Source organism: Colobus angolensis, unplaced genomic scaffold, assembly GCF_000951035.1.
Source record: "Colobus angolensis palliatus isolate OR3802 unplaced genomic scaffold, Cang.pa_1.0 Scaffold206, whole genome shotgun sequence".
In the NCBI taxonomy this organism is placed as follows: domain Eukaryota; kingdom Metazoa; phylum Chordata; class Mammalia; order Primates; family Cercopithecidae; genus Colobus; species Colobus angolensis.
The window spans coordinates 2,318,724-2,346,425 of NW_012115222.1; the positions used below are offsets into that span (position 1 = coordinate 2,318,724).

The following is a 27,702-nucleotide window of genomic DNA, read 5'->3' on the forward strand; positions in this document are numbered from 1 at the left end:
CATTCCTTTCCCTTTGGAACTTTCTGGCAAAAATAACAAGATCCTGAGTTCCTGCTTGACAACACTTACTCTGAGAATTAAAATTGCTTTCTAATACAGCAGTCTCTCCTTCTCTGGGAGATATGTTCCATGACCCTTGATGGATACCTGAAGCCATGCATGGTACTGAACCTGACTGCTGTCAATCAGGAACACATTTCTGTTCATGTCTTCTACCCCCAAATTTAGTGCTTTTTCCATTTTTAAATAAGTGCTTAACATGTACTGTGCCCATAACTTTTGCAGTTGGAGGTACAACATCAAAACCAGCACAAATTTCTTCTTCCCTCTTTGCAATTATACAGATAAAAAAATCTGTTCTTACTGTAGAGCTTAGTAACTTTAGCATATGATTTTTTTGCCTTATTAAGTCAAGAGCTTTCATCTTTTCATTTAAAAGGGGGCACTTTACACTCTCTCTTTGGTATATCTGAATCATTACCATCACTACTCTAGCACTTTGGGGCATTATTAAGTAAAATAAGGGTCACTTGAATACAAGCGCTAAGATACTGCGTCAGTGAATCTGACAACTGAGGCAGCTACTGAGTGACTCCTAGGCAAGGAGTGTCTGCAGCATGGACATGCTGGACAAATGGAAGATGCATGTTTCCAGCACAAGATGTTATTGCCTTACTGAGAATGGCATGCATTAAAACATATGGATTACTTCTGGAATTTGCCGTTAAGGTTTTTGGACTGTAGTTGACAGCAGGTATCTGAAACTGTAGAAAGTGAAACTGCAGATGAGGGGGACTACTGTAATAATAATGATAATGATAAATCTTACAATGACATGTCCCAAACTCCAATCATTTAAAAACTTTACCTCCATACCTATTGTGATACCCTGAATCACTTAAATTACATCTCTCTTAATATATTTCGACATGTATACTCACTTAAAAAATTTAACATGAACTATGGGCTAATCAATAATATTTTCAGGAATAACATTCAAAAACATATAGTCTTGATGCACTAGTTATATTTTTTCTTAAAATTTTTTCTTATAGCTTATTACTATTAAAATGAAACCTACTGGTCCATGGGCCACTTAAAATCAACTGGCCAGTCACTGAGAAAATAGTGGTAAAATTAAGTAAAATTGAGACCATTTGCAATACAGAGTAAGAATAGTGAAATCAAGAACAGGAGTTGAAAACTACAGCTCGCTGCCTGTTTTTGTCAGTAAAGTTTTACTGGAATACAGTGTCACTCATTCATTGTATTGTCTATGGTTGATTTTGCACTATACTGGCAGAGTTGTCTATTTGTGACAAAGACAGTATGACCTGAAAAGTCTACAATATTTACTATCTGGCTCTTCACAGAAAAGTTTGCGAAGCCCTGATCTAGAAGGACTGCATTTAGTGTTCGGATCTAAAAAGACTGCATTTAGTGACTGGCTAGATGATTTTAGGTGGTCTGTGGACAAATAAATTTTATTTTAATAGTAATAAGTGAAAAAAAGTTTTAATAAAACTAGTATTTTATTTTGGCCTGCATTTAGGGTGCTATATTAGTCTGTTTTCACACTGCTATAAAGAGCTGCCTGAGACTGGGTAATTTATAAAGAGGTTTAATTGACTCCTAGTTTGCATTGCTGGGAAGACCTCAGGAAACTTACAACCATGGCGGAAGGAGAAGAGGCACATTTTACATGGCAGCAGGTGAGTAAGCCTGAGACTGAGCAAGAGCACAGAAAACTGCCTTATAAAATCACCAGATCTCGTGAGAACTCATTCACTATCATGAGAACAGCATGGAGGAAACCACCCCCATGATCCAATCACCTCCCACCAAGTCCCTCCTTCAACATGTGGAGATTATGGGGATTAAAATTCATGACGAGATTTGGGTGGAGACACAGTCAAACCGTATCAGGTGCCTTAAAAAAAAGACGTTAGGGGTTTGCTCCAATTTAAAGAAATGACACTGGAAATCAGAGCATTTGGGTGAGGTTTACGCAACAATGGCAGGTCAGGATCTTATCTGGGAAACCACTTTCTAAAAGAAGGCCTACTTCCTCGATCAGAGGATTGGAAAATAATGGTCAACATGCAAGTTTGAAGCTAGACTGCAATACTAAAAGATAAATCATTTTTACGATGCTCTCTTTTTTTTTTTTTTTTTTTTTGAGGCAGAGTCTCGCTCTGTTGCCCGGACTGGAGTGCAGTGGCCAGATCTCAGCTCACTGCAAGCTCCGCCTCCTGGGTTTACGCCATTCTCCTGCCTCAGCCTCCCGAGTAGCTGGGACTACAGGCGCCCACCACCTCGCCCGGCTAGTTTTTGTATTTTTAGTAAAGACGGGGTTTCACCGTGTTAGCCAGGATGGTCTCGATCTCCTGACCTCGTGATCCGCCCGTCTCGGCCTCCCAAAGTGCTGGGATTACAGGCTTGAGCCACCGCGCCCGGCCTACGACGCTCTCTTTTACAAACTTGCTATAACGTTCAAATACTTAATATTGATTTTGCAACATAAAAGGATTTTACTATAATCCTTAAAACAGTTAAGAACAACACAAAAAGCAATTTTCTTCTATGTAATAAGACATAATAGATTATTATAACACTCTATTACTAATGGGAACAGCGAAGCTTTGGTTTATAGTCACATAGTCCCGGTAGCATTTCTGAGAATTTGGAAGATGAAACCTATAGCTGAAGAGTATGTTTATGCTTCAGATTAGCATCAGCTATACGGCTAGTTAAATCAAGCCATGCAACATTTAATTTGATAGCATACAGCTGTTGGTTAATAATGCCCAAATTCTCCTCTGCCATTCACCAAAAGGCACAAACCTGCAACCCAACGCTTCATTTTTCCTATGTTAGCTGCTGCTAGACTGGGACAAAAATATACCGCAGATAGTTTCATAATTAAACTGGAAAACACACAGTAGTATGTAAACTATGAAACCACAGTCCTCTAGGAAAACTAAAGCCTACATAAAAACATAGCAACTCACTCAATAACCAAATGACATTAAAAGAAACCGTCTCATACTATAACTCAATTTATTTATTTATATAGATTTTATGTCTTCTGAAATAGGGGCTCTTTCAAATAACTGTCTTCTGGAAGCAGGTAAAACAACTGCTGGCACATGGAGAAACCATTTACCTAACCTTGTGACAAATATAGCAGGTGACTAGAACTAAAATTCTCAGAATCCTTCATATTATCCTTAAAATATAATTATTTGTACTAAAATCCAGTAAAGGCAAAGTATGGATGAGAAACACTATATTAAAATAAGAAAAGTTTGCATTAAGATAAGGAGATTTAGTCTGGGACTAAGAAAGAAAGGCAATTCAAGCATTATCACAGCTTTGTTTATTTACATCCTGCCATAATATACTCCCAAGGATGCATCTAAAAGAAATGGCAGCCCATAACATTTTTCTACAGATCTTCATACATTTTTCAATGCCTGGCAGTGAATAAAGTGTGTGTGTGTGTGTGTGTGTGTGTGTGTGTCTGTGTGTATATACGTATACGTATATACATATACACACACACACACACACACACACACACATATATAGGCAGTAAGTGACAGCACTGGCAAGAATTGCAGTCTTGGATCTAGGTATTACATTTCAAGTTTTGTTACATTTTTATTTGACTATAGCAGAATTTCTTTAGAGTAGACTAATTTCTTTCAGGCACTGAGCCAAGGTAATTTGTGAGATGGAGAAAGGTTCTCTCTCTCTCTCCTTCTCTCTCTTCCTCCTACCCTTCTTCCCTGTCCCTCCCCTCCTTTCTTCCTCATTCTGTCAACAGAATATAAAGATACATATGAGTATTATAGAACTTGCATTTTATTTTGGCCTGAATTATTGTTTTTTCATTTCCACTATGAAATGGCTGTTATATGTTAAGCAAAATAAAAATGTATTGAGCAATTATTTAGTAAGTGAAAGGGAGGTAACACTGCAGATACCTTTTCCCTCTAATGGCAAAGTTCAGCAAAATGTTCATCTGATCCTTTCATTCAGGGTAGAATAGGTTTTCCTATCATTAACACACATCTAATTTTATGTCTCTGAGAGAGATGTTTTGGAGGCTCTCAATTTTTCCAGTCATCTTTAGCAGACACTGAATTGCAAGAATCATGTGAATTACTTTACCATGCTTTTTTTTCATAATTTTTAAAAAAGAATTTAAATATACAATGGCAATGGGGAAACAACATTGGTTCTCAACATTTGGGATTTTTTTCCCGAATCCATCAAAGTGCAATTTCCTGACCACTGTCTTATGTTAAATAAATCAAGCCCTCTGGGCTTTAACTCTCCATTGCTATAATTTAAGTGGAATCGGAGCAGGGGAATAAAGACAGGTTGAGACCAGTCAGGAATTAACGGATACCCTAGTTCCACATTTTCTCATCTGATGATAGGCTTGGGGTCATTTCATTACCTGTTAATACTTTCATCAGACTAGGCAAATATATGCTCTAGTAGGTCAACTTTGTTATTTTCAAGATTTCTGTTAGCTTCTTTAAAGAATTTCTGTATTAGAAACTGTACTAAAAGTCACCATTGAAATGACACATCAGAACTCTTCCACAATTAATGTTTGCTATCCTTGTCTTTAATAAAGACCCAAAGTGTCAAATGCTTTATATGTTATGCATAAAAACCTTAAGGAGAAAAGACCATTATTATCCCTATTGTAAAGATGCAGGCATTAATTTCCTTGAGATGACACAATTCTTATGGGGTGCAGCAGGAGCACAGATGGACATTTGGGTCCCAAATCTCAGACTGCTGGCCACTACGTTCTCTTCCCTCCCCAAATTTATTTCCTGAATTTTACTGAAAACTTAAATTGCAATTTTTCTCTATAATTTTCCTCTTGTTACTGGGATAAAAATGTTTGAAAATACAATTGATTTTTAAAAAGTTAAAATGTCATCTGGATATTTCAAACTTTGCTCCAGATTCACAATCCAAATCAAAGTCTGTCTTCACATGCCAAAGATTACCTTTTGCTGAATAATTTTCTTTTGGAATATGTATTTTTTCACAGATTTCTTGTTCATGACAATGATGTTACCCACTGTGCCTCAAATAAAGAACTCTTTCTGGTCTAGACTTTTATAGAAACCTATGCGTGCAACTTTCCATGTAAACCACTTTGTTTAGGTTGAAATTAAAGGAGTGATGTCACTTCAGTAATTCCCCATGAAATATTGCTGTTAGTTAACTAATACTGTTAAGGTGCTGTCCAAGTTGCTTAACACATGTGTTTTACTAGTGCACGCCATTTGCGGGAAGAAACTGAAATAGTTTAGATTGGCAAGTTCTGATAAATATGTTAGGAGGTGCTAAGTGCTCATTTTGCCTCGTATGTCAGCTCTGAGCTGCTGTTTGGCTGCCCCTCTGGAGTTCCTATCACTCTTCCCCGCTGGTCTCACTTTCTTGGATGCGACGTTTCCATTTGTGAAACACAGCATGGGCTTCTAAAAGTCAGACTAAAAATATCACTGCTAGTATGCCCTTCCCAAATAGTTTATAAAAGCATATACTTCAAATTTCCATTTCATACTTTAACTCTTACTATATATTCTCCAAATGACTCTGCACTAAATTTCCAAACTACTCTTTGCTCTGCCTCCCAACATAAATGTATCATAAAAAGCGATTCCTTAGTGCAAAGAACTTTCATCGCATTACAAGTAATTGTCTATTTATATGAAGAGAGGAAAACAGTAACCCTGAGTGGTGTCATTTCTGCTTAGCACAAATAAGAAAAAGTCAAAAAAGGCTTTGATTCTTAAACCCAGTAGCTCCAGTAAAAAAAAAAAAAAAAAAACACACAACTATGGAAACGTTTGCAGTATCTTTGTATAGTCATCCAACACCTTTGTTTGCTTAATAGCACTGGCTAGGAGTGAAAGCTCTGGAGCCAACCTAGCACACTGGAATCCCGGCCCTGCTGTTTCACATCCATATGATCCTAAGAAAGTTACTTGGCCTTTTTGTGCCTCAGTTTTTTCATCTCTAAGGTTAGTTAATAATAGTAACTAACCTCACAGCTCTGTGGTGAAGATTTAATAAGATAACCCATGTAAAGTAGTTTAAATATTGTCTAGACTGTAGTAAATGTTCAATTAATACAGCTTTTATTAATTTTATTTTGGTACATATATCCTGCTGGCAGAGTCAGGCAAAAAAAAGTAGTTCAGATACAATATGATAAGTGAGGAATAAATTATTTGTGATGGGGGCAGAAAGCAGGTTTGAGCATAGCCACCCTGACTTTCTTATTCAAGAGACAGGGAATACGTATGTTTTAACTATAGTGTTATAAATTAAGCTAAGATGATTTTCATGGTATATAAATTTATGACCCAAAAAGTCTTATCTGTTTCCAGTGTTAGCAATCCCCTTGCTTCACTCTCCATTTTAATGTGGAGTTTTCCCCTTGAGAATGTTAATGGATTTATTTTTTATTTATTTTAAAATTAACATACTTTATGTAATATGAATAACAGCAAGTACTTTTCAGTTTAGTACAGAAAGTTTATTTTCCATGGTTTATCTAAGCAGAGTTGGAACAGCAGCTGAGGAGACTGTGCCAACAACTTTTATGAGTTTCATGAGCATAAATAAATATACGTGTTGTCACAAATCTCAAACAACAAAATGCTGTGTTAATGGAACAAAGCTGAAAATTCTTCAAAATAAATTGCAAACAACTCTCTGCCACATAAAGAGCCATTGAAGGGAAACTTTCCAATACAGTGATGCTCTTTTTCTGCCTCCCATGTAAGCCAGGAAAGAATAACTAGCTCAAGGAATGTTAACGAAGGTATAGTCTGGAAGGGGGGATCACACAAGGACATCTGGCTCCTGCTTGTGCTTTATCCACATGGACTGAAATTCAAACGAAAATAATTTATTGTGAAAAAGGAAAACACTGAGCCGTCTTCTAATGTACCATTTCGTATTATACTGATGTGTTCTCCTTCCCTTCTTCATTTAAATTAAATGGATATTTAAATTAATGGATATTTGAACAGAGGAAGTTAACTGAAACAACCTTCTCTTTGCATATGAAGAAATGGTTTATTCCACCAAAGAATCATTTTACCCGCTGTAATACAGAATTAGGAAATTAGATTTGGGAACCAAACTGGCACAGCAGAAATAAACATGGCTGCAGTGAGCATCATGAGAGGTTTTTTTGAGATTCGGGACCCTAATTGAGCAAAGGGGGAAAATAACTGGTTCTCCTTAAAACAGACACACACACACAGACACACCATATACACACATACACACACAGAGAGACAGGAAAACGGAGAAGTGTATATTTCCTTCTGCTTTGAGTTCAGATTTACAGCTTACCTAGTTGTCTATATCTGAATATGACGGGAAAAAAAGAGTCACAGGAGAATGAAACAACATAAGCCTCCATGATAGATAATGACAGATATGTTTCAAACATTAAGTTAGGAGATGAATGCTGCCCCCAGCATTATGACATTTTTAATAAAAACTATATATACTCAGACTTAGCTTTTTTGGCAGAACAAGCCTTTCAGAATAAGATTTCTGTTAAGAAGACATCCCAGTGAATGAGCAGAAGACATTTCTTTGTTTCAGCTAAAAAGCAAAGGTCCCTGACCTCAGAAGCATTACCTGCAGGTGACCAAAGAGGAACCATGACACAGAAGATCTAAACATTTCAAACTGCATTTAAATGTTTATGTGCTCTTGGTCTCTCAATGGCAACCAAAGCAAAAGTAAATTACTAACAAAATGAAAAATGGTAAGATGGAGCAAAAATTCCTTTGGGGAAGACCAGTAGCTTCTTTCCAAATTCAGTTTTAACTCTGGGCCCATATTTTACGTTGCATTTGGACTTTCAGCCCAAGTCAAATAAATTAACTTATTATATATCCTACTCCCAATTAAAACATGTATTTATTTGGAGCCAACTAAACTGTTCTAGGCTCTGGGATACAGCACTAAAGACAGAGGCTCTGCCCTCAAGGGTCTTATTCAAGGGTTGGAGTGAGATAGTTAACAAACAAATACACACATACAATATCAATAACATAATGTTTAATGATTAATAAGCTAATTGCAGTTTCTTGTTAAGGATATCACCATTTTCCTAATCACTCAGATCCAAAATACTGAACTTACTTTTCTTATTTCTGAACAGACCTAGTAACTTAAAGACCAAAAAAGGTTTTTTAAGATAATTTCATTGCTGTGTGAACAGAAGTATGAAACGTGCTACAGTAAAAACAGGAAGAACATCATCTTAAATCTGCCAATAGTACTATGTTTTATATTCGCACTGCAATTCACATAATAAATTAAAATATTTTACCTTTGATAGTTGATCAAAAGTAATTGCAATAGTTACATTTTTATTTAGAGCAAACATTACATTTATGGCAAGATTTTTACAGATACTACATTATCCATAAAACTAACTACAATTCAAAACCCACCACTGTGGCAACTGTTCACAGTTTTTCCCGATGTATTATACTACTGATTACATTAAATAGTTTTATATAAGCAAATACCACTTCTTTTATATAAAGAAACAGTATTACCCAAAGAAAATTGAAAATAGCCATTTTTAAGGGATATTTAAATAAACAGGACTTATACACAAGTCAGGCCTTCATAAAACCTTTATTATATTTCAAATTCTAATCACTACTTCTTCCAATTCTGCTATTCCCCACCAATCCCAAATATTAAATCACATAATTATTTCTGGGCAATGGTTAAATGGATTTGGCTGCCTGGGCAGGAAGTAAAGAAAGGCACGACTGGATGCAGGGCTTTGGGTGGTGCCTACATGCTATCAATGTCCCTCTTTCCTAAAGAACATAGGCAAGTGGTGAATAAAGACTTGCACTGTCTTTCTCCCATGTCTGGCTTGGCTCTGCATGTTGCTTTGATGAAATGTAACATAGAAAAGCCTCATTCCATTTTTAACTAAGAAGAAATACATGGTTCGATGTGCATTATAAATGTCACAACTACTATCATCAGTCAGTGGCTGTGCCTTCTCATGTATAATCAAACTTTGTTTTCAAGTACATCTAGTTTAGATATTAGTCTAGAAGTAAAAAGTGAAAGGGAGTGAGAAAATTTTAAGCAACACTATCAAGTCACAAAAAGCCAAGAGAAAAAAAATACAAAAAGTGGCCAGGAAAAAGTGGCATAACCCAGAATTTCTACAGATTCCTGAGTTTTTGGTCTAATGTTTGTGCTTCTTCAGGTAATTCAGATATTTTTTCACGTCTTCCAAATGTTACTTTCACCTTTCCACTACAGGCTGACTTTGACTATCGACAGTGTATTTAAGTGGTATAAGATACTTGGGCATTCCTGTAAACAACTTCACAGAGAATTTATTTGGTCCTTAAAATAATCAACTACTTTTTAAAAACTTTCTTCTTAGAGGGAGCATGAAATTAATCTGTAATTATGTAAAATGTATATAACTATAACAATTAATTTGGAGCTTAGTATACATGAACCAGGGCAAATGAAAAAAAAAAAAAGCATAGGATAATACATGTCCCAAGGATTTATAAGATTACGGTTTCTGGCGTTGAAACAATGGCATATGTACCCACATTCTACCTCCTACGAAATAATATAGTTCATAGTACTGTTTATCTTCCATAATTAAACTTTAGATTTTGCCTCTTCCCATTTTCTTTTTTACAAAGATGAATGCAGCTGTTTACAACCAATCAACAAAAAATAACTCAAACTACTTTTGGAAAGAGAAAGAGCAAAAGACTTAATTTGAGTTGACGATAATGCTTGTCACAAAAAAATGGGAACAGTTATACTCTATTGCCTTTAGAAAACCACCTTAGATGAAATAAATTTATTTAAGTAACATAACTGAAAAGATAAACATTATATCAAAACTACTAGAATCATCAAAACTATTCTAAATATCCATGATCATTGAAGCTACATGCACTTAGAAACTTCTTGAATTTGATAAAAATGATACAGGTTTTGATCACAGATATATATAACAAGTAAATTTATTCTATTTAAGGACTGCTAATGGAACTTACATTTCAATATTATAATCCATATTTAATATTGCAGAAAAGTATTAGGTTTTTTGATATCTTTATTTGAGCAAGTTATTCTTTATTAAGATATTTGTGGTGGTAATTCCCAAACCGTTCCTGAATCAATAATCCATTTTAAAAAATTTGGTGGCCAAACAATATTCAGTATACCAATTAGAATATTTCATTTTATAATATATGACATGGTGCCAACTACTAACACATCATTTACACATGATACTGTATTTCACTTGGACTTCTTATCTCTATCTCAATTTTCGTTTTTGATAGAACTTCATAAGTGAAATGGAAAACTACTTTATTAAGGAGAAACATAAATGGTTGGATTACTCCCATTCTCACTGCAACACAACTAAGATAACAAAGGAGATGCAAATGCTCATTGACTCTTTTCAAATCAAACCCACTAAGGCTGTAATACACAAATACAAAACTACTCTAGGGTTAAACTTATGCTTTCATAGTAGATAAAGAATTTTAATTGTGACCAATAGTCTTCAAAATTTCAAATGAAGTCACGTTCTTCTTGCATTAAAGTCAACAATTAGGCATGTTTCCCAAAGTAGAGAGACTCACCTTCACATTTCTGAGTAGTTTCACTCTGCTTGTGACCAGCAGGGCATCTGCATTCAAAAGAGCCCACTGTATTGATACAGTTTCCTCCTTGGCATATCCCTGGGATAGCCTGGCATTCATCAACATCTGCAAGAAGAAAACAATTTGAACACAGATGACACTGGTTTTCAGAATATCTATACTTTTTTTTTACTATAAAAACTTTATATAAACTTCCTTCTAAGAAACTCAGTTTTTCTCAAGAGGTGGGGTTAGAGAAGTAAAACACCTTTGTATGCATATGTTTTAATTCATGTAAATGGTATCAAGTTATATATCTTAGTTTGTTTCTTAATTTTCCTTTTAGAATTTTGTTTTTAAGATCCATCCATACTGTTACGTGGACAATCTGTTCCTTCAGTTGACTGCAGAACACTTCTGAATAGTTTCCTCTCCTGATCATGGGCACTTAGTTTAACTTCTCAAAACCTCAGTGAATGGTACAGTGAATGCCTCCACTACATTTTTTTGTGGAGCTGAATGACTATGGACCTCGAGGACTCAAGGAGACTCTTTACCATTTTGCTGTAGACCCAGAGCAGAATTACTAGATCATAGGGTATACATGTAACTAATACGAATAGTGTTCAGTGGTCCTTCAGAATGCCTGCAGGAGTCTTCACACCACTAGCAGTCTATGCAACTCTACTGTTCATGAAGACTCCTGTATTTCTTCTTTCCTGCCAATACATAATATTACTATCCAATATCTTAATTTTCTTTTTTTTTTTTTAGACTGAGTTTTGCTCTTATTGCCCAGACTGGAGTGCAGTGGTGCGATCTCGACTCACTGCTACCTCCACCTCCTGGGTTCAAGCAATTCTCCTGCCGCAGCCTTCCTGAGTAGCTGGGAATACAGGCATGTACCATCATGCCTGGCTAATTTTGTGTTTTTAGTAGAGACGGGGTTTCTCCATGTTGGTCAGGCTGGTCTCGAACTCCCGACCTCAGATGATCTGCCCACCTTGGCCTCCCAAAATGCTGGGATTACAGGTGTGTAATATCCTATTTCCGGTCTCCAATATCCTAATTTTCTTTGGCCTAATATTGTACAGGAATATTATTACTTTACTTTTCAGTTCTCTAATTACTAGCTCCTGTGCTTATTAGCTTTTTTGTTTCCTCATGTGAAAGCTGTCTATTTATATTCCTTGAACACTCTTATACTGGAATTGTTGTCCTCTTACTCTAAATTTAAAATTTCAGTTTTAGGCATTGAAATTATCATCCTATCCTTTAAATTGCCTATTAATTTCATCCACGTAGGAACAGAAATCCTTAGTATTGACATAATAAAATTCATGAAGCGTTAATAAAGAATTTTCAGACTTTAAATGTAAAAGGAAGTTCTTCAGGCAAAATAAAAGTGAGATTAAAATTCTAACCTACACACAAAAATGAAAAGCAGTAGAAATGGCAATGTGTTGATAAAGTATATTTTCTAATTTTTTAATTAACCTTAACAGAATTGATTTTTCCTAGCAACAACAACAATAATGTATTTTGGATGTTATAACACATGGAAGTAAAAAGCATAACAACAATAACACGAAAAATTGAAGAGATAAATGGTACCATTGTAAAGTTATTACATTATAAGTAAAGTGGCATTATATTATTTGAATGTAGTAAGTTAAATACGTATAAACACTAAAAAAATAAGCAGTATAGTTAATAATCCAATTGTGGAGATAAATTGCAATACAAGAATATACACTATTAATCTAAGAGTCAGGCAAACAGAAAAAGAGTAACAAAGAATAGGTGAGACAGACATGAGATAATAAATGACCGATTTAAACACAATAAAATTGATAACTGTATGAGATGTCAGTGGTAGGAAAAATCCCATTAAAAAGTCTGACTGTCAGATTTTTAAAAAGCAAGACCCATTTTCGGTTGCCTACAAGAAAACTACTTTGATATCTTAAAAAGTAAAGGGATGAAAAAGATATGTTAAGAATTCAATCAAAAAAAATCTGGAATAGCTATGTTAATACTATAAGTAGTACTTATCACAACAAGTAATATTATGTGTGGATAAAAATGGACATTGCATAATGACAAAGGGGTCAATTCATCAAGAAGATATGATAATGCTGTCTATGCATGATTATAAAGCATTAAACACCTGGAGTAAGGGTAATTTCAGCAGGTAAACTGAAAACATAAATAACCTGCAAGTATGTGGAATTTCCACATTCTTCTCTTAACTAAAAGAATAAGTAGACTGAAAATCATCAGGGATATATTAGACTTGAACCATACTTTCAACCAACTTGTCCTAGTTGACATTTATAGAATACTCCACCTCACTTAAGCAGAACACACATTCTTATCAAGTGCACATGGAATATTTATTAAGAAAGACTATATTCTGAGGCCATGTAAAAGGTTCATTAAATGTAAAAGAAAGTTAAAATAATCCAAAATATGTTCCCCAAACACAACAGAGTTAAACTGTAATGTAATAAAGGAAAAAACCTGGAACAACCTCAAATACCTGAAATTTAAGCAATATACTTTGAAATAATGCACGGGTCAAAGAAAAAATCACATGGAAAATTAGAACGTATTTTGAATTAACTTAAAATGAAGATACACCATATCAAAATTTGTAGGACACAGCTAAAATGGTGCTTAGAGGTAAATGTATAGCATTAAAATGCTTATAGTATAAAAAGAGAAACTTCTTAAATCAGTGATTTAAGTTTCCATATTAAGATATTTTAAAAAGAAGAGCAAATTAAACCCAAAGTAAATGGAATCAATAAAATAATGATGAAAAAATACAAAACAAACAATAGAGATAATCAATTACTATAAAACCTGGCTTTTGGAAATACAAGTAAAAAAATCAGTCGATTTTTATAATAAACACTGTATATAAAAATATGTAAATTTACACAAATTTGTTACAATCTATTCAAACTTACAAGCTTACATAATAGATTTATTAATGCTATATACTTAATTACAAAATAACATATCTCATTGCAACAAATGTTAAAGATACAGAAAATAGAAAATTAAAGAAATAACCATTGATATAAATTTGCTTCTGTCTTTTTACTTTTATTCACACACATATTCAGAATGGTGGTCTGTTTATTTAACAAGAATGAAACCACAGTATGTGTGTTTTTCTGCACCTTGTTTTTCTTCATTATAAAATATTTCGTGAACACATCTCTGTGTCAGTATGTATCAATTTGCCCTATTATTTTTTGGTAAGCTGAAAAGTTCCGTATATCTCAGTGTGTAAACCAGTGAATTCAAGCCTACAAATTATTTCTTCCTCCTATTAGCTATATCTATCGAACTAATTACAACAGTCCAAAGTATTTTTGTACTGAATTAAAGTAGATTTCAGTGTCTTATTAAAGGATATATGATGTAAACAAAACATCAACTATGAATACAATATATAGCAAGAAATCTATATACTGCACATTCTAATTCAGCACATTTTAAACCTCATTATTATTGTTATTAGTATTACTTTTTGAGACATTATTATTATATTTGCTCTTGTTGCCCAGGTTGGAGTGCAATGGCACGATCTCGGCTCACTGCAACCTCCACCTCCTCAGTTCAAGTGATTTTCCTGCCTGTAGCTGGGATTACAGGCATGAGACACCTCACCCAGCTAATTTTGTACTTATAGTACAGACAGGGTTTCACCATGTTGGTCAGGTTGGCCTCGAACTCCTGACCTCAAGTGATCCACCCGCCTTGGCCTCCCAAAGTGCTGGGATTACGGGAGTGAGCCACTGCGCACAGCCTTAAACCTCATTTTTAAATATACTACACTCCCACTCTCATTACAGTGTGGTATAAAAGAGCTCTAGAAGCTTGTTCTCCTGGCAGATAAATCAGAGAAAAAATAGCATGGTAAAAGCTGAAAAATGAGACCAAGTCTATAAAACCTTAATATTATTCATAAAATTGTATGCTGCATACAGACTGTAGTAGATTCAGTGATTTTTCAAAAAGAAACACAATCCAAAATCATAGGATTTATTTTGTAATTGCCTAAAAAGTATTTTTTTTAGAAGGAGAACGAAACCCTTATTTTTGAAGTCTCCTAGACTCTGCAGTTACGTAGAATTAACTTCTTTTAGTTAGATCAAGTTAGCAGTTAAAATAAAAAAGAAAATTTAAAAGAAATCATATAGAAATAACCAAGAAATAACCAATTTGGAACTAGATATGCTCTTTATAAAAAAGCAAGCCTCAAGCCTTCAAACTATGCAAGAATTTCTACATCTGCAAAGTCCTATCACAAGCAACTACTAATGATTGATTAATTCTCCAGTGACCAGACTGTACAGATGTATCTTGGTTTATGCCTTCAATTCAGGCAAAAACTTACTATTTCTTTAAATTTTGAATTATTCCAAATCACATGTAACAATTTTATAGAACACAATTACATATTTTGAAACTTATACTTTATGCAATAACATCAGTCCATGTCTATTAAGGTTAAAAACAATGTAACAAAGCAGAAATAATTCTAGTTTATAACCTCATTTATTCTCCAAATTCTCCAAGTAAATTTGTTCTAAAAAATTAAACTTATTTTATTACATAAATTATTATTAGATGATATATTATTTTTAGTTCATGTCCAAATATGGAAACTATGTGCATGCAGTATTATAGGCATATAAAAATGGTTCATTTAATTTATATGTGTAGGAACCATGGGACATAGAAATTACTACTATATTTCATAGCGTGTTTTTTAACTTTTCTTGTTACCAAATTAGATCCATTTCTAATTTTAATTTTTTTACATTGAATTTGTTTTTTCTTTTTAATTTTTATAGTTTCAGGGATACAAGTGAGGGTTTGTTAAGTGAATAACATTGCATAATGGTAAGGTTTGGGCTTCTACTCAACCCATTATCCAAATAGTGAAAACTCAATAGGTACTCAATAAGTAATTTTTCAGACCTCATCCCTCCTCTCAGCCTCCCTACATTTGGAGTTCCCAATGCCTATTATTTCCATTAGTAAACAGAAATTCTTATTTATATACTCTGTAGATATTAACACATAATATTTTATTTCTATGAAAACAAATGTCTTTAAGGACAGCACAACTAAAGAATAGGTCTATTTCTATTTGGAATCTGAGACATATGGGGTGTCCTGGCAACCATTTAATATGGCTTGATTCTGGCTGAATATCTACTCATGTATGATACACAAAATTCAAATGTTAAAATGATCATCAAAACAAGTATATATTGGTAACTTGATATCTGCAGGAGCCTGAAATTGTAATAAGAATTACATGGTCCTATCTCGATCTTATCTCAACAAATGCTACCATCATGTTCCAACTGTTAAATCAGAAGCCTAAGAGAGAAACTTGGCATGTTCCTCTCACTTATGTCATATCACCTCATCAGCAACAACTGCTTACTTTCCAAGAATATCTCAAATCTTTCCTTTGCTACTACCCAGTCTCAGCCTCCATCAAATAGCACCTGGACTACTGCAGGAACTTTATAACTGGCTTCTTGGCATCCACTCTGGCCTCCCTATTGATGTTCCACCATTGATGGTTCCATCATTGTTTTTAATTTCCTTGAGATAAGAGAGAAGTATATAAACTTTGCATTTATTTGGGTAGTAATTCTTTGAAGCATGTTCATACCTGCCTTTTGCTTATGGTTTTTTTTTTTCTTTCAGTTTTTATATGCAGGCCTTTCTCTTTATTATTCATCTCTCAATGCAGCCATTTCCTGCTGAAATGCAGAGTGGGGAAGGCTCAAAGGAAATGCATTGGTTTGAAACTTCTAAGGCATAGTCCTGAGTTTGCCACCAAACTCCTCCCCCAACTTTTTTCTTCCCTTGAGCATCAATTTTCAACTGTCAGTTTGTGGTGTGACACTTATATTTACAGATTGCATGCTAGTGGTCCATACTTCCTCTTTGTACTTCCACCCTCCTGTACTTCACTCAAGGAGTGTCTCTGGGCTGGAAGACCGGGTGGAGAATACTCAGAAATGGCTTGCCCCCACAGTTTCTCCTTCCATTACCCTCTGTTACTATGAGGGTCTGAAGTAGACCTGTCTATTACGGGAACATCTCCTCCTCTCCAACAGAACATCCACAACCTTAGCTCTCTGCTCTTAGTAGTTTCAAACACCTTTCAGGATTATGATACTCAGAGTAAACGCTCAGAAAACCCTCCCTGTCCCAGTGACTTCCCAACAGCTGCATATGCTCATCACTGCTTTTGTTACAGGATTTTATTTTAGAATGACGTGTTGTTCTTTATTATTCATTTTCATGTTAGTTTTTTGTGAGGTCAGAAGAAGGTGAATATTCTGCTACCTTTAAATAGTAATTTCTATAATTGAGTTTGCTTTAAGTAAAGTTTTTTAATTGTATAGGAATAGCTTGTGTTAATACAGCATTAATTAAAGTTAGACTTTATAATGATCTCGTTAACTTGGTTAATGTAGGCAGCCAAGATGAATTTGTTTTGGCTGTAACTATTTTTAATAATTTATTCTAATCAAATAAATCAGATAATAGCCAATTTCCTTTTTACTTTGGCTATGTAGAAGGCTTGGAAATAACTTTCTACTCAAGGCATCTTCTGCTCATTCGACATTTGAGGAGCTAGCAACATGTGCCTGATTTCAGCCGAGATTAAACTCCTCTACTCTTCTTACATGCAGTCAGACTAAAGAAATTATGTTTCTGGTACACTAATGCCATACGAAAAGAACACACACCAGCATTTGTTTTACAGAAATCGATTTAGGGTCTGTCTTGCTATTTATTTATTCATGACCATATCCTGTGTCCTAGCTAGGGCCCGTGTCAAATATGTGAATTCTGTGCATTTCATGTTACCTGGAATGGAGCAGGGGCTTGGCATCAATGTTACTACCATCAGTGATAAAGCAAGAGATGACAAGCAATTTTCTTCTGTCATATCTTCAGTTTTGAAGCATTTAAAGTAGTTTAAAAGCCTAATCCCTAAATATCACATGGCACAAATTAATAATTATGCCAGTTTAATTTTAATATATTTTTAAAAATTTCAGGAGCACCCTGTTCATTTGAAAACCTAAAAGATCCAAAGCCAAGTACTAATCTTAAGCAAAATATCACTCCTAATTAGGGTAGGTTCATGAGACTAAAGACAAAAAAAGAAGAAACTTTGTAAGAAAATTATACATCACATGCACATGGCAATTTGTGATATATTTAAAGTTCATAAATAATATTGGAAAAGGGCTTAATGACACTTTTAACATTTTTAATTCACTCGTTTTATGATAGCTTAAATTTTAAGTCCTATATGAGTTAACTTTGGTCCTTCAGTGTATAAAATGGAAGAAAGTAGGAGATCAAATGTGGATTAAACACAAGGGCTAAAACTCAAATGGCTCGCAATATTTAAGCCATCAAGAATTGATATGACTGACCTCACAGCACCCTAGGAGGGCACACTTTTCTGACACTGCTTAAGTTCAGAACATTAGCATGACAACGGTTTAAAATAAAATGTGGGGTCAAGATGGCCGACTAGAAGTTGCACCGCTCAGAGGCTCCCATCAGAAAAAACATACTAAGCGTGTGAATCCTTCAGCGGCAACCAAGGTATCCAGGTTCTTTCATCAAAGATGACTAGAAGGCTGGCGTGATCCAGAGAGAAGGATGAGCAGTGTGGTATGGTGGCCCACCTGAGAGTCACACGGGCATGGGGAACCCCCTCCCTGCAGCCAAGGGAGGCCATGAGTGAGTGTGCTACCCAGCCTGGGAAACTGTTTTTGCCACGGAACTGTGCAACCCACGAATCGGAGGATCCCACTTCGCAAACCCACGCCACAGGGGCCTACCGTCTCAATCCGGGAAGGTACAGCTTATTACAGCCTCTCAGCAGGAATCTGCTTAAGCCTGTGGAGCTCCCGGCAGGGTTGTGGCAACCAGCACCAGCTGCTGCTGTCTGCTCTCTAAGCCTTTTGAGCTCCTTGGGGGAGGGGCAGCCAAAAAAAAAAAAAAAAACCAGAAAAGCAACTGCTGAACACACTAAGCTCCCTGGGTAGGGGGAAGGACCCATTTCTATAGCTCCCAGCTGTGCTTTTCCCCTGCTGGAGCCAGGGAGGCTGGATGGCTTGGTCCCAAGACTCGTCCTCACAGCCCAACACACTGGCTGTGGCAGTCTGAGACCAGAGTGCCTCTTCAGGTCTAACCCTGACCCATCCTTCCTCAGTGGGTGGAGCCTCCCTGCAGGATCTCCAATAACTCCAGCCAGAGGCTCAGCAACAGAATTTGGATCTCCCTGGGCCTGAGACCCTAGCAGGAGGGGTGGCTGCTGTCTCTGGGGATCAGCAGATTTAGCCTCTCCTTCTGGAAGTTCTGAGGAATCTGGGCAGCCCGGGCGAGTGGGTTTCTCCCCAGCGAAACACACTCTCTCCACCAAAGGACAAACTGCTTCATTAAACGGATCCTGCTCCCAGTGCCACCCAACTGGGTGAGATCCTCCAAAAGGGGTTGTCAGACTCTATAGAGAAGAGATCCTACTGGCATCAGGTTGGTGCCCCTAGAGGTCAGAGGTCCCAGAGGGAGCAGGCACCCATCTTTGTGGCTCTCCAGCCTCCTTGAGTGCCATCTCCAGTCATGGGGGCAAATCAGATGAATAAGGCCTGAAGTGAACCCCCAACAAACTGCAGGAGCCCTACAGAAGAGGGACTTGACTACTGATAAAAAGACAAACAAGCAGAAAGTGACAACAACAGCATCATCAACAACAAAAAGGACCCCATAAAAACCCCATCCAAGGGTCAGCAGCTGCAAAGACGGAAACTAGACAAACTCATGAAGACGAGAAAGAATCAATGAAAAAATGCTGAAAATACAAAAGGCCAGAGTGCCTCTTCTCCTTCAAATGACTGCAACGTCTCTCCATCAAGGGTGCAGAGCTGAACGAAGGATCAGATGGACAAATTGACAGAAGTAGGCTTCACAAGATGGGTAATAAAAAACTATGATGAGTCAAAGGAGTATGTTCTAAGCCAATGCAAAGAAGCTAAGAACTTTGATAAAAGGTGAGAGGAATTGCTAACTAGAATAACCAGTTTAGAGAGGAACATAAACGACCTAAGGGAGCTGAAAAACACAGCATGAGAACTTTCATGAAGCATACACAAGTATCAACAGCCGAATCGACCGAGTAAAAGAAAGGATATCAGAGTCTTCAGATCACCTTACAGAAACAAGATATGCAGACAAGAATAGAGAAAAAAGAATGAAAAGGAATGAACAAAGCCTCCAAGAAACATGGGACTTCATGAAACGACCGAACCTATGACTGACTGGAGTACCAGGAGGAGACAGGGAGAATGGAAACAAGCTGGAAAACATACTTCTGGATATTATCCAGAAGAACTTCCCCAACCTAGTAAGACAGGCCAACACGCAAATTCAGAAAATACAGAGAACACCATTAAGATACTCCATAAGAAGAAACAACCCCAAGACACATAATATCAGATTTTTCAAGGTTGAAATGAATGAAAAACTGTTAAGGGCAGTCAGAGAGAAAGGCCAGGTCACCTACAAAGGGAAGCCCATCAGACTAACAGTGGGCCTCTCAGCAGAAACTCTGTAAGCCAGAAAAGATTGGGGGCCAATATTCAACATTCTTCAAGAAAAGAATTTTCAACACAGAATTTTATATCCAGCCAAGCTAAGCTTCATTAACAAAAGGAGAAATAACATATTTTCCAGAAAAGCAAATGCTGAGGGATTTTGTTACCACCAGGCCTGCTCCGCAAGAGCTCATGAAAGAAGCACTAAATATGGAAAGGAAAAACCAGGACCAGACGCTGCAAAAACACACCAAAATATAAAGACCAATGACACTGTGAAGAAACTGCATGAACTAGTATGCAAAATAACCAAATAGCATTATGATAACAGTATCAAATTCACGCATGACAATATTAACCTTAAATGTAAATGGGCTAAATGCCCCAATTAAAAGACACATATTGGCAAATTGGATAAGCTGTCAAGACCCATCGGTGTGGGTGTGCTGTATTGAGGAAATCCATCTTACACACAAAGGCACGCACAGGCTCAAAATAAAGGGATGGAGGAATATTTACCAAGCAAATGGAAAACAAAAAAAATGCAGGGGTTGCAATCCTGGTCTCTGACAAAACAGATTTTAAACCAGCAAAGATCAAAAAAGACAAAAAAGGGTATTACGTAATGATAAAGGCAACAATTCAACAAAAAGAGCTAACTCTTCTGAATATACACGCACCCAATACAAGAGCACCCAGATTCATAAAACAAGTTATTAGAGGCCTACAAAGAGACTTAGACTTCCACACAATAATAGTGGGAGAATTTTAACACCCCACTATCAGTATTAGACAGATAAGTGAGATAAGAAATTAACAAAAACATTCAGTACTTGAACTCAGCTCTGGATCAAGTGGACCTACTAGATGCCTACAGAACTCTCTGCCCCAAATCAACAGAATATACATTCTTCTCAGTACCATTTATTCTAAAATTGGCCACATAATTGGAAGCAAAACACTCCTCAGCAAATGCAAAAGAACTGAAATAATAACAAACAGTCTCTCAGACCACAGTGCAATCAAATTAGAACTCAGGATTAAGAAACTCAGTCAAAACCACATAATTTCATGGAAACTGAACAACCTGCTGCTGAATGACTCCTGGGCAAATATTGAAAGTAAGGCAGAAATCAAGAAGTTCTTTGAAACTAATGAGAACAAAGAGACAAGGTATCAGAATCCCTGGGACACAGCTAAAGCAGTGTTAAGAACAAAATTTATATTGCTAACTGCCTAAATCAGAAAGCTAGAAAGATCTCAAATTGACACCCTAACATCACAATTAAAAGAGCTAGAGAGGCAACAGCAAACTAATCCAAAAGCTAGCAGAAGACAAGAAATAACTAAGATCAGAGAAGAATTGAAGGAGTTAGAGACAAGAAAAACTCTCCAAAAAAAGGAGCTGGTGTTTTGAAAAAAATTAATGAAATTGATAGACTGCTAACTAGACTAATAAAGAAGAAGAGAGAGAAGAATCAAATAGACACAATAAAAAATGATACAGGGGATATCACCACTGACCCCAAAGAAATACAAACTACCATCAGAGAATACTATAAACATCTCTAGATAAATAAACTAGAAAATCTAGTAGAAATGGATAAATTCCTGGATGCACACACCCTACCAAGACTAATCCAGGAAGAAGTTGAAACCCTGAATACACCACTAACAAGCTCTGAAATTGAGGCAGTAACTAATAGCCTCCCAACCAAAAAAAGCTCAGGACCGGACGGATTCAAGCTGAATTCTACAAAGAGGAGATGGTATCATTCCTTCTGAAACTGTTCCAAACAACTGAAAATAAGGGACTCCTCCCTAGCTCATTTTATGAAGCCAGAATCATCCTGATACCAAAACCATGCAGGGACACAACAACAACAATAACAACAAACTTGCTAAAACAACAACAACAAATTGTGAAAATCTTCAATAAAATACTGGCAAACAACCCAGCAGCACATCAAAAAACTTATCCACCACCATCAAGTCAGCTTCATGATGCAAAGCTGGTTCAATGGTTTAACATACACAAATCAATAAATGTAATCCATCACATAAACAGAACCAAAGACAAAAACCACATGATTATCTTAATAGATGCAGAAAAGACTTTCGATAAAATTCAACATCCCTTCATGTTAAAAACTCTCAATAAACCAGGTATTGATGGAATATATCTCAAAATAGTAAGAGCTAGTTATGGCAAACCCACAGCCAATATCATAGTGAATGGGCAAAAGGTGGAAGCATTCCCTTTGAAAACTGGCACAAGACAAGGATCCCCTCTCTCACCACTCCTATTCAACATAGTATTGGAAGTTCTGGCCAGGGCAATCAGGCAAGAGAAAGAAATAAAGGGGATTCAAATAGGAAGAGAGGAAGTCAAATTGTATCTGTTTGCAAATGACATGATTGTATATTTAGAAAACTGCATTGTCTCAGCCCCAAATCTCCTTAAACTGTCTCAGGATAGAAAATCGGTGTGCAAAAATCATAAGCATTCCTATACACCAATAATAGACAAACAGAGAGCCAAATCATGAGTGAAATCCCATTCACAATTGCTACAAAGAGAATAAAATACCTAGGAATACAACTTACGGGGGATGTGAAAGGCGTCTTAAAGGAGAATTACAAAGGAGCAATTACCACTGCTCAAGGAAATAACAGAGGACACAAACTATGGAAAACATTCAGTCCTCATGGATAGGAAGAATCAATATTGTGAAAATGGCCATACTATCCAAAGTAATTTATAGATTCAGTGCTATTCCCATTGAACTACCATTGACATTCTTCACAGAATTAGAAAAAAGCTACTTTAAATTTCACATGAAATCAAAGAAGGTCCGGTATAGCCAAGACAATCCTAAGCAAAAAGAACAGAGCTGGATGCATCACGCTACCTGACTTCAAACTGTACTACAAAGCTACAGTAACCAAAAACAGCATAGTACTGGAACCAAAACAGACATATAGACCAACGGAGCAGAATAGAGACCTCAGAAATAACACTACACACCTAGAACCATCTGATCTTCAACAAACCTGACAAAAACAAGCATAGGGGAAAGTAATTAGTAAATGGTGCTGAGAAAACTGGCTAGCCATATGCAGAAAACTGAAACTGGACTCCTTCCTTATACCTTATACAAAAATCAAGATGGATTAAAGACTTAAATGTACAATCCAAAACCATAATAACCCTAGAAGAAAACCTAAGTAATACCATTCAGGACATAGGCATGGGGAGAGACTTCATGACAAAAATGCCAAAAGCAATTGCAGCAAAAGCCAAAATTGACAAATGTGATTGAATTAGACTAAAGAGCTTTTGCACAGCAAAAGTAACTATGATGAGAGTGAACAGGTAATCTACAGAATGGGAGAAAATTTTTGCAATCTACCCATCTGACAAAGGTCTAATATCTGGAATTTATAAGGAACTTAAACATATTCACAAGAAAAAGACAAACAACCTCCTCAAAAAGTGGGCAAAGGATATGAACAGACACTTCTCAAAAGAAGGCATTTATGTGGCCAACAAACATGAAAAAAGTTCATCACAGATCATCAGATAAATGCAAATCAAAACCACAATGAGACACCATCTCACACTGTTCAGAATGATGATTATTAAAAAGTCAGGAAACAGAAGATGCTGGCGAGGCTGTGGAGAAATAGGAATGCTTTTACACTGTTGGTGGAAATATAAATTAGTTCAACCATTGTGGAAGACAGTACGGCGATTCCTCAAGGTTTCTTAAACCAGAAATAACATTTGACCCAGCAATCCCATTAGTGGGTGTATACCCAGTGAATTATAAATCATTCTACTATACAGACACATGCCCACATATGTTTACTGCAGCACTATTTACAATAGAAAAGACATGGAACCAACCCAAATGCCCACCAATGATAGACTGGATAAAGAAAATGTGGTACATATACACCATGGAATACAATGCAGTCATAAAAAGGATGATTTCATGTCCTTTGCTGGGACATGGATGAAGCTGGAAGCCATCATCCTCTGCAAACTAACACAGGAACAGAAAACCAAACACCACATGTTCTCACTCAAAAGTGGGAGTTGAACATTGAACACATGTGGACACAGAGAGGGGAATAATACACACCAGGGCCTGTTGTGGGGTGTGGGGAGGGAACTTAGAGGATGGGTCAGTAGGTGTGGCAAACCAGCATGGCACACATATACTCCTGTAACAAGTTCTGCACATCTGCACGAGATGTGCAACAAGTTCTGCATCTACAGGAGAACTTGCTACTCCTGTAACAAGTTCTGCACGTCCTGCACATCTATTCTTTTCTCTTTTTTTAAATAAGAAATAAAGAAAAAATAAATAAATAAAATAAAATTACTGATTTTCTCACAGCTTAATTCTTAAGTATTATCTTAATTTCCTGTTGTCCTTCATTTTCCACAGCTACCCTGTTTATTACAAGAGCATGTTTCATTCACAACTAATTGCATCAGCTACAGGATATCATTATCCTCGGAATTTCAAAAGAACCATGATTTAGAGCTAGTGTTAAGCTATTTACAGCTATCCACATACTTGAAATTTATTTTTAACTCTATGAAACTTTTCAATCATCCTATAAAAAAGATCACTATTATTTTTAATGACATATATGTACTATGTTTTAATGTGTTATTTTTTCATGCCCCATCTCTTCCAAATTAATTTGGCATCAGTATTCAGGAAACAGTCTAGGAATTTAAAGGGAAAAAATGAAATCACAGTCAGATGTCTTAAAATAGCCTGAACTATAGATTAGTATTTAATTGAGAACTTTCTGACTATGCCACGATTTTGAAATAAAGCAGAATTTTTCAGCGTGCTTTTCCAGACATTTTAATCATGTGGCAAATTTCATTTTGTTCCTGTTACTGTGTTAATTCCTTAGATTTTTAGGCAAATGGAGCCTGAAACTTATCTTTGCTGCATAAACAAAATGAAATAAGTAATCCTTCATACATTACTACAGCCTAAAGGACATTCAGAAAGTTTGAGATCAGATGACACATTTTTTATAATTGTGTTTAGGAAAAAACTAGGCCTCTGACAAAGTATGAAAGTAAAAAAACATAAGTATAAATACAGAACATGAGGAAAGTCAATAACTTGGAATGTTTTGATTGAAGTTAAAGGCTTTTCTTAACCTGAACTGTTTCTTTCTCTGAAATAGTGGGTTTTGAAGTATTTTGATCTCAATGTCATTTATTAATTCAAAAGGTACTTGCTGAGCTTCTACTATATATTATGCACTGTTCTAGATGTCTGAGACATCAGTAAGTGAAAAAGATTTCTGCACTCATACAGCTTACATTCTAGCCAAAAGAGAATTAAAAACAACAAAGAAAATCAGTTAGTATGTTAGAAGGTAGTAAACAAAAATTAGTACTACAGTAAATCCAATCATTATTAAACTAGCAAATCAATATAGTATTTTATTTTTAGTAATAATCTATATCCACTATATAAATTACATGGTAATCTACATATTAAGATTTAGTAAAGACTATATGGAGCACAGTAAAGACAGATAGAATATAATATAGAATATCTTCCTATAGAAGAAATTGTTGCACTATCAGGAACTCTATATAATGAATCTAATATTCATATCAAAAGACAGAATTTTACTATCCGTAGTAAACAACACATTAAAAATGGCATTTGACTCAATCTTCATCATTAAGGCCTGAACTGTGTTCATCACTAAAATGAACTATTCTAAGTCCACAGCCTGCATAAGTGAGTTTTCATATGTGATTAAATATAAAGTTGGTAAAGTTTTGAGTTATATAGTCATCCCCTGGCTATCTCCATAGTTCTGATTCAAAACAATTTTACAAATAGACTATTTAAAAAATATACCTTTTATAAAACCACAACACTAGCAAAACTCTGTGGATGCTGCTGTCAGGGACACATGTACAAAGTTATGCAGAACACTCACATTTTATTATTCAATGAACTAAAGTTACATATGCACTCCGCAAGCTATAATTCTCGTTTAAGATTTAGGACACTGGACAGACTTTCTACAACATAAGATTCGCACAGGCCCAATAGATAACATCTTCACTTGTGACACAGCTTACTAACATCAATTTGAAGGACTTTGGATCTAAGTTTGTACATGTTTTAATTATAGAAAATAACCCTAACTCTCCAAGTCTCAAATATGAATAATATTATTTCTGTGAATGATACAAAAATCATTTATATTTTCCTGCGATCTTACTGCTATGCAATATGAAGGCAACCGCCATTTGAGAAGTCGAGAGACCATTTCCGAGCTCTAAAAATGGATTTAAGACATATAATATCAGAGAAGTTGCTAGAAAAAGGTAAGAATTGTGGCCGCTGAAAATTAATTAAAATAATTAACCAGCAAATAGGTAACAATGTTTGGCTACTTGGATTGTAGTCTACTAAGGTAGCATCCTCAGAGCCCCGATCTGGTCCTAATATCGAAATCAGTGTCATGAACGTACCTAGGGAGTGTCAAAACCCAGAGATTATGATCAATCCAGGTTACAAACTCTGTAATAACTGCAAGCATGGACACAGTTCACATTTTGTCTTTGAAGACACTATTCATAATGACAGAGGGCAATTATTAGGTGGTTTTCTTCTCCTTGTTACTTGGGTTCAGGTTCTCATAACTTGAATGAGACAAGGAGAGAAAAAATAGGTTTTTCCTGGGTATTTACATATGTATAGTTCAGGGAGGAGTCATGCCATCTAGATGAAAATAGAGTGGTTCATCCTCTGGTTGTATTAAATATTTTACACTGTATTATTACATTTCCCCCAATTCTTCATCTCTTTCTCTTCTCCATGAATATCAAGAGTTGAAACAACTATTTATTAGGTGGCTAAAAGACAAACCTTCTCTGGTCAGGCTTGTTAACGAGGCCACTCTTGGAAATCGACACTCTGTTAAAAGCTACCATCCACAGTGCCAGATTCTCCAACTCCAGTAAAAAGAGAAGTGGCATGTCTGCGATGGTGTTCACAGGCAGACAGCTGACTCACCTTGGCAAGCTCCAGTACGGATGTTGGGGATGAAACCCCGCCGGCAGGGCTGAGGCTGGGCTGGACACATCTCACAGGGATGGCCCCACGCCCGTCCAATGGTGGCACAGCACAGAGTCTTCGTGCAGACAATGCCTGTCAGCTGCCCTTGGCACATCTGGTTGTTGACCTGAGTGAAACACGGGCCTGTCCTGTAATCTGGAATGTGAGAGAAGAAAGAAAGACAGGTTT

The 27,702-nt window shown here is 36.1% G+C and overlaps 1 protein-coding gene across 1 annotated transcript in view; it reads right to left on the minus strand.

Annotated features, from left to right (window-relative positions):
* The window catches only part of FBN2 (fibrillin 2), a 276,012-nt gene that overhangs the window by 170,574 nt on the left and 77,736 nt on the right, over positions 1-27,702 (minus strand). The window contains exons 6-7 of the mRNA XM_011942098.1: positions 27,472-27,669; positions 10,725-10,850 (exon numbers count right to left, since the gene is read on the minus strand). Of these exons, the coding sequence (XP_011797488.1) occupies positions 10,725-10,850; positions 27,472-27,669 (324 nt within the window). The remainder of the gene's footprint in view (positions 1-10,724; positions 10,851-27,471; positions 27,670-27,702) is intronic.